The sequence below is a fragment of the Cebus imitator genome, unplaced genomic scaffold (assembly GCF_001604975.1).
Source record: "Cebus imitator isolate Cc_AM_T3 unplaced genomic scaffold, Cebus_imitator-1.0 Scaffold0, whole genome shotgun sequence".
Lineage (NCBI taxonomy): Eukaryota > Metazoa > Chordata > Mammalia > Primates > Cebidae > Cebus > Cebus imitator.
The window spans coordinates 1,062,073-1,070,981 of NW_016107315.1; the positions used below are offsets into that span (position 1 = coordinate 1,062,073).

Below are 8,909 nucleotides of genomic sequence, written 5' to 3' on the forward strand. Positions count from 1 at the left end.
CTTCCTTTTACATTCTTTTTTCTCTTTTTTGAGATGGAATTTTGCCCTGTCGCTCAGGTTGGAGTTTAGTGGCACCACCTTGGCTCACTTTAACTTCTGTCTCCTGGGTTCAAATGATTCTCCTGCCTCAGCCTCCCAAGTAGCTGGAACTATAGGCATGTGCCACCATACCCAGCTAATTTTTGTATTTTTAGTAGAGAGGGGTTTTGCCATGTTGGGCAAGCTGGTCTCAAACTCCTGACCTCAGGCAGTCTGCCCACCTCAGCCTCCCAAAGTGCTAGGATTACAGTCGTGAGCCACCATGCCCAGCCATGTGACCTTACTCTTGATCCAGCCCCCTCAGGACTGTCTAAAGCTGTCCCCAGAGCCCTGCAGACACCCAGCCATGGGCTAGTCTTAGACATAAGAATGAGGTTGCCTCTCCTGTCCTCAGAGTCTCAAGAGCCAAAGGATGCAGAAGTTGGAGCCAGGCTAATCGTGGGCAGAGGGAGGAGAGGATGTCATTGTTGGGTTTCACTCACCACACCAGTTGTTTTAACTTCTTACTACTGGGACATGCTCAGCTACACTCTGACTGTGAGATTCTATATACTCGGGCTGGTAGATACAGAAGAGGAGACTTTAATCTAGGAGTATTTGGTCTAGGAGCTTCACTTTTTCCAAAACCACTGAAAATGTCTGACTTTTCTTAGAATAAAAAGCTACTTCAGCTTCTTGCATGTCTTAGAAGATATTTAGTAAAATACAGTTTATGCACAATATCTGAAAATGAGCTAATCTGGTACTCAGTCTGATTTAGGAATATTTTCCCAAGGGTACATTGACAGTAACATCAGAATTTTGGGATGTTTAGCAGGAGAAGCACAGAGCTGGCTAGCATATAGGAAAACTTGCTGCACATTTAAGAATAAATATTAGTGGCCTGGTGCAGTGGCTCATTCCTGTCAACCTCATGCTTTAGGAGACCAAGGCCGGATGATTGCTTGAGGCCAGGAGTTTGAGATCAGCCTGGTCGACATAGTGAGACACCCACCTCTATTTCTGTTTTTTTTTAAAAATAATAAATATCAGATGGGAAAGTCAGTGTTTCCTAAGCAATATTTGGAACAATTTGTCCCAAGTGAATTGAAAACTAACCCTCTCCTTTACCAGCTAAGGAGACACACACTTTTTCCTTCATTTGCTAATTGACATGAAAACAAACACACTAGCAAAAAAGCAGTGATATCCATCACCCTTTTGGAAGAGTGAACTGTAAAGCAGTGAGGGAAGAAGGCCAGAGATGAAGGGTGAAGGTTTTCTTCAGCTCATGATTCATCCAACTTCCTTCCCTCTCCCCCTGTCCCCAGGAGGATGTTGCTGTGGCCGCCGCAGTCTTGGAGTCCCTGCTCAAGCTGGCGCTGCTGTCCGGCCTGACCATCACTGTTTTTGGCTTTGCCTATTCTCAGCTGGCTCTGGATATCTATGGAGGGGCCATGCTTAGCTCAGGATCAGGTACGCACAAGAGTTTTTCTGAATTTGTTCTGATTTCCCAACAAATAGAAGAGTCATGAAATTCGAGAACTTGGGCACACACAGTTGAAAACTGTGACAATATAGGGAAAACTGGTGGCAGGGGCTGTGGGACTGTTCCCCTCATTCAAGTTCAGACACACACTCAAGGCATAGGCAGGGGCGTTGGTGCCGGGGCGATCAGCTTCCTCAGCCTCACTTGGAGAAGTTATTAGGACTCCTCCTTGCTGTTGGCTTTCCTCTTGGGCCTAAAATATGTTTTGCCAAGCGCTTCCTGTACTCCCTCTGGGGTGAGGGAGGAAGGCAGAGGGCAGGCGGTAATGAGTCTCCGCTTGATACTAAACACATTTGAAGATAGTAAATGCCACATAAATCTCTCAGCCTGGTGCATAAAAGCCTCTGAAGGATAACCCAGAGCCATTTGCAGCAAATAAAATTGATCTCTGCAAATAAAATGGTATATTTAATCCAGACTCTCGGTTTTTGAAGAAGAAAAGTATTGAATGTGTCTAATTTTGAAACACCAGGCCGCTGAGCATCTCACAGCACTTGTTAGGCCTTGGGGACTTCACCAGTTTTAAAATGCGCTGGGCTGTAAGCTGGCAGTCCATTTGTAGTGTTTCATGTTGGGTTTGGCAAAGATGTTTTTAATTTCTCAGGTCACTGGACAGGAACCCTGAGGACTTCTTTCTGCTGCCCCATCTCAATATAAAGGGCTTTGTCAGATGCCATTTTACAAGTTCACTAGGATGTTTTAGTCTCCACTGTAATGGGGCCCAAACTTTTGGTGTTAGGGGAAGAAGGGCCAAGCTTATATACCAGAGCAAAGGTCATTAAGTTTGGAGAAACACCTGCTGTGAAACAAATGAAGGGGTTTGCAGCTCCCTGGGGCTTGTGCTGTGAGAACATTTCCATCAGGCAGCTGCAGGGAGGCCTCATTAGGAAGGCATTAGTAAGTTTATGGGCAGAGATTGGGAACTCAATTATGCTATAGCAGCTCTGCCCCCTTAGAAAGCAATCACGGAGGAGCCGCCTTTAATGTCACAGTCATAGGCGTTGCCACAAGGAGGGGGCTGTCCCATCTTTATCATGACTTAGCGCCATCATCTTAGTTTTGAAAGTGGAACTTGCAAAGGCTGGGCGCGGTGGCTCAAACCTGTAATCCCAGCACTTTGGGAGGCCGAGGCGGGTGGATCACAAGGTCAAGAGATCAAGACCATCCTGGTCAACATGGTGAAACCCCGTCTCTACTAAAACTACAAAAAATTAGCTGGGCATGGTGGCACATGCCTGTAGTCCCCGCTACTTGGGAGGCTGAGGTAGGAGAATTGCTTGAACCCAGGAGGCGGAGGTTGCGGTGAGCCGAGATCGCACCATTGCACTCCAGCCTGGGTAACATGAGTGAAGCTCCATCTAAAAAAAAAAAAGAAAGTGGAACTTGCAACACTGCCACCCCAGTTGTCCCCAGTTGTGCACTTGTCTGTCTTCACCCTGGAAGTGGACTTAACTGTGAGCTGTACCGGCCGTCTCCAAATGAGTGACTCAGACACAGCAGACAGGCCTTTGTCTAGGGGTGTGGCTTCTCTTCTATTGTTTGGGATTAGCAGTGTATTTCATTAGGGGCTTTCTAAGTGTTCTGGAGGCTTTTCTTAGAAATCCTTCTCACACCTAGCTTTGCTTTTTCTTTTCTTTTTTTCTTGATAACTCACAGAACAAAACCTAGCTTTTCTGTCCTTAAGAAAAACCCAAACATTCACAGAATTTCCCCAAGATTTCTCACATTTCTCTCTTAGGTGCTTCTCTCTTGCCCCTCTACTTTTTACTTTTTCCTTCTCTATTCCCTTGTCTTAGTTATTTATCCCCTTGACTTAACGAAGACATGTTAACATGTTAGGGCTTAGTTAATTAGGTACTTTGCCATGACAAAGTACCATGGACTGGGTGGCTTTAAACAGCAGAACATACTGTCCGCCAATTCTGGGTGCCAAGGGTGTACCATCAAGCGATGGCCAGGGCCGTGTTCTCTCTGAAGGTTCGATGGGGAGCCCCTTCCTGCCTCTTCTAGTTTCTAGTGGTTGCTGGCATCCTGGCGTTCCTTGACTTGCAGCTGCAGCACTGTGGTCACACAGCTGTGTTCTCTCTGTCTTCACGTCATCATCCCCCTGCGCATGTCTGCCTCAGCGTGCAAGTTTCCCCTTACTTTTTGTTTTTTGAGATGGAGTCTCACTGTTGCCCAGGCTGGAGTATGGCGACGCAATTTTGGCTCACTGCATTCTCTGCCTCCCGTGTTCAAGAAACCCACTTCACGGGTAGCTGGGATTACAGGCGCCTGCCACCACACCCGGCTAATTTTTTGTATATTTAATAGAGACAGGGTTCTGCCATGTTGGCCAGGCTGGTCTCAAACTCCTGACCTCAGGTGATCCGCCCCACTTTGGCCTCCCAAAGTGCTGGGATTACAGGCGTGGGCCACTATACCTGGCCAAGTTTCCCCTTTTTATAAGGACACCTGTCATATTGGATCAGTGCCCACCCTAATGACTGCATTTTAACTCAGTTTTCTTGATGAAGACCCTGTTTCCAAATAAGGTCAGATTCTGAGGCAGCACTGGTCAGGACATCAACATATCTATTTTGGGGGGACAATTCAACCTAAAACACCCCTCAATTCAGTCTACAATGAAAGGTTGGTTCCGTTCTTGAATTCCCCAAATGGACGCAACACCCTTTACTTGAGTCACTGCTTCATGCCGGAGTTTGTATTGTTCTCTGGGCCTTACAATAGCTCACTGTTCACCTACAGTGGGGCCCACCTGTGCCGTTAGTGTTCAGTGGTAAGGAGGCTCCCCACTCCTCTGCTTCTGCCAGGGAGAGGAGGATGGGGAGAAGCAGGAGGCACACTTGAGCCACACTTGAGCATAGACTTGAGCCTCCCAGGTGCAGAGCATGGTCCCTGCCTCCCTTCCTGGAGTCACCGTTAGCTGGGGTGGGGGCCAGGCTACTTCCTGCAGTGGCTTGACAGGTCAAATGCAATGTGATGTGATAAACGTGGAATCCGAGACAGGGCATTGGAAAATGTTTTTTTGTTGAGCATCAGGGCTGCCCTGTTAGTGTTCCTTTCATAATTTTATAACTGCCATAAAACTGTTTAGGGTCCCCACTGCATGGAGATCTTTTATATGAAACAGCTTTTCATAAACCCTGAATGAGTTCCAGATTCTCAGACTCAGAACTTCAGTTCCCCGCCTCCTTTTCTTTTAGTGGTAAAGTTTTTTTTTCTTTGTTGAGGTATAATTTACATAAAGTAAAATGCTGTTCTCTTAAGAGTACAGTTTGATAAGTTTTGACAAATATGTACAAAGAAACCCATGTAATTACCAACCAGATTCAAATATAGAATATTTCTATGACCCCAGAAAGTTCTTTTGGGACCCTTTCCAGTCAGCCACCCCACTCCACCCCAGAGGCAAAGAGAAATCTGAAGAAATCTGATTTCTATCACCATGGATTAGTATTTCTTTTAAAAAGAATTTCATATCAGTGAAATGCAGCATGTACGCCCTTGCATTTGGCATATTTCCTTCAATATAAAGTTTTTGAGATTCTTCCATGGTTTTGCATAGATAAGGGATTTTATTATCTTTTCTTACTAAGTATTCTTTTGTATGGATGGCCCACAGTTTGTTTCTTCTTTCTTCTGTTGATGGTCAGTTTTGGCTCTTATGAATAAAACTGTTACAGATGTTTTGTACAAGTGTTTTTGTGAACATGTATGTCGATTTCTGTTGGATGTATACCTAGGGGTACAATTGCTGGGTCGTAGGTTAGGTGTATATATTAGGTGCTTGATTGTGGCCCCCTTAAAAGAGTGGAATCAGTCCTATTTGTAAGCCTCCTGTAGATTTTTCCAAAGCTTGTTAGCAATAGAATTGCATTACTTTGTTCTAAAAGCAAATAGTTCTCACTTTGGATTTGTGTAATTTTCTGCTTGTACTGGGCCCTGGGCCTTTCTTAAAGGTGTTTTCTTCAGGACCTGCTCAACTGAGATTCCCCTAACATGCAGGGTCACTAGTGACTTTGAGTTCAAACTAGCAGGCCTATTCATGGTGATGAAAAAAGCGAACAGACTTGCTTACTAGCCACATAAGCTTTTAGTTGTCCAGTAAGAGATCTGTACATTTATTCATAATCTTTTTTTGAGATAGGGTCTTGTTCTGTCACTCAGGCTGTAGTGCAGTGGCACTATCATGGCTCACTGCAGCTCTGACCTCTCCAGACTCAGGTGATCCTCCACCTCAGCCTCCCGAGTAGCTGGGACTACAGGAATGCACCAACACACACAGCTAGTTTTAGTATTTTTGGTAGAGACGGGGTTTCACCATGTTGCCCAGGCTGATTTTGAACTTCTGGGCTCTAGCGGCCTGCCTGCCTTGGCCTCCCAAAGTGCTAGGATTACAGGTGTGAGCCACCGTGCCTGGCCTATCCTTTTGTTTTTTGCTGATTATTTAGTCAATGCCATAGAATGTTGGGAATCCTTCTAGATAATTAAGACCCTGGGCTCCAGCATGCAGTCTGCCCATTGCAGATACCAGCAGGTCTCATGGCCTGATTCTGGTATTCTCTGGTCGCTCAGCAGAGCTGAGGTTACATGTGGGCCTTCCGATTGGGCTCTGGAGTTTCAATTAGTTGTTTCCTTTGTAGGTCCTGTTTTACTGCGTTCCTACTGTCTCTATGTTCTCCTGCTTGCCATCAACGGAGTGACAGAGTGTTTCACATTTGCTGCCATGAGCAAAGAGGAGGTCGACAGGTGGGTAACCTAGCAGGCTCACCTTTAATCATGGCCTTTAGCCAAAATGAAGGAACTTGTCAAGGTTTTTGCTTTTCATTCTGAACGTGTATTTACAGATGGCTGTTTTAGAGGCAACACTTAGTCCACCAGTGTGTTGCTTCCCTGGGATCTCTAGCACTGGCAGGTGCAGTAAGTGCTCCCCACCGTAGGGCTGGGAGGCAGCAACTACTCTTTGCCTCCCTTTGTAGAGGGAGAAACATCAGCCCTGAAAGGTTATTTTAGTCCAGGTTTGCAGAGTCAGGCACCAGACAAGCTAGATTTCCATTCCTCCACCTCCTTGCTTACCCCGCAAGAGTGGTCCTCCAGTAAGTTGCTGAGGAACTTCTTCAAGATGCAGATTCCTACCCCTGATAATCTGATTGGTGGGTCTTTGAGAATCTCAGGGATTCTATGACAACTCTCCTGAGAAAAGCCCAAATGCACATATACATCTCACCATGATTTTTCTCAACTGCCGACTCCAGATCAGGATTCCTATCCTAGAATCCCTGCCAGTGGTTCTTAATACTGATTGTGAGTTAAAATCCCCGCTGGAACTTGTTAGAAATGCAGATTCTTGGCCACTCTCCTTTTGCCCCTTTCTCTCCCACCACACCATGATCTCAGCAGGCTCCTAGACATATGTGCATTTTTTGAATGCTGAGTCCTCAGTGATTCTGCTATGAACCCTTCCTGGTTAAGTGCATTTGGCCTATACCCAGGATCATCCACCTCTTGTGTACCAAATGCCAAAAAAAGTAAGGCAGCGTCTTAAGGCAACACTAGAGGATGACACTGAGGAGAAGAGAGAACTCGTAGAAAGAGCAGGCGTAGATGATGGGGGGACTGGCCCTCATTTTCCCACTGCCTCTTGAAGCCAGGATCCCATGGGGGTTTTCATGCTGCCTCTATAATCTTGAGTGCTGGTGAGGATCCTCAGAGGCCTGGCCGTGGGGTAGGATGAGGAGGGAATGTCTCAGCTGGGGATTCTTCCCCTTTCTCTGTGTGCGTCTATTCCTGGGCTGGCTCATGTAAAAGCTTGGGGACTTTGTTTGCTACACAAGTGGCTGAGAACTAGAGTCCAGACCAGCAGGTTCAGTCCAGACTGATGAGATTCTCCTAGGAATTTCTGGTCCCCCTGCAGCCCAGCTGAATTAGAATCTTAGAAAGCTTGAGCCAGGGAATCTGTTTATTACACAGATCTATGCAATTCTGATTCTAGGGCTTTGGAAACTGCTGCCCCAGACCAGCTGTCACAGTAAAAATGACTGTGAGCACTGTGACCCAGGTCGCACTTAGGTGTGTGTGACTGAGACATGAGTTCACAAAGCAGGAATGCACATGACACACTGATGCTTTCTGGTCTCTCTTCTATTTTGTTTTTCAAAACTGCCAAGCCGTTACCCTCTAAATTGATTTCCCAAACTACTAGTAGGTCACAACCCATAGTTTTAAAATAGTGGTCTAGACATGGTTTTTGCCTCAGATAGTTAAATTTATAGCTGTGGAGTAGAACTGCTTTGAATCTATCCTCTTTTTCTCCCTGGATGAAAAAGTCTATTTCAATTTAGCTTTGAAAATATAATGTTTTTATTTGAAACCTGCTTCTAACATTGAATACCTTAAAAATATAATTTGAAACATGCGAAATGAGGCACTGTGTGAGAATGGAAAGAGCGAGACTAGGAGTATATGTCCTTGAAGGGAATTTTGTTACGGCAACTTAAGTGTTAGTGTTGAAGGGGTAAATCAACACCAAACCCATTTAAAATGTTTTTATAAATTGCAACCAAATTGTGTGAAGGAATATGGATAGTGGCTGGTTGCGTTCTTTTCTCTTATATTCTATTGAACCAAAAGTCGTAATGGAATTTTGATAGTATATAAACATCTGGAAAATTATTTTCCTGGTATTAGTCAAGACAGAGAATAAACAGAGCCCAGAGTACCTTCTAGTACAGTTCCCATGTGAGGAAACTTACCTTCCCGAAGAGTAAAATGTGACATTAAGTGCGATTTTCAGACATGTATGAAACACAACAGCTCTATTTCTCTCTGGGCCCCTGGCTCCAGCACCTGTGGCCCTGGTCTGAGCACATGGAGCACCTGGGCTCATCACAGACATCAGCATTTTTTTTAACCCTGTGAATTTTAACAGACATAAAACTCTAGCAATGATTTTTATGGAATTGGATAGCTTAGTTAACTGTTAGAATCAATTATAATGACTTTACACTGAACATTTCAGATTCTGAATAGAAAAAAGCAGGCTTTTTGCTTAATCCACTTCAGGTTAAGCAGTGTTTTTCTGAATAGAAGTAGAGGATTTAGGCCAGGAATTGTGGCTCACACCTATAATTCCAGCACTTTGGGAGGCCAAGGCAGGTGGATCACCTGAAATCAGTTCGAGACCAGCCTGGCCAACATGGTGAAACACCGTCTCTACTAAAAATACAAAAATAAGCGTGGTGGCCGGGCGCGGTGGCTCAAGCCTGTAATCCCAGCACTTTGGGAGGCCGAGGCGGGTGGATCACGAGGTCAAGAGATCGAGACCATCCTGGTCAACATG

The 8,909-nt window shown here is 45.2% G+C and overlaps 1 protein-coding gene across 1 annotated transcript in view; it reads left to right on the forward strand.

Annotated features, from left to right (window-relative positions):
* Positions 1-8,909, forward strand: part of RFT1 (RFT1 homolog) — a 41,310-nt gene that overhangs the window by 26,274 nt on the left and 6,127 nt on the right. Inside the window, exons 10-11 of the mRNA XM_037736657.1 lie at positions 1,350-1,494; positions 6,214-6,319. Of these exons, the coding sequence (XP_037592585.1) occupies positions 1,350-1,494; positions 6,214-6,319 (251 nt within the window). The remainder of the gene's footprint in view (positions 1-1,349; positions 1,495-6,213; positions 6,320-8,909) is intronic.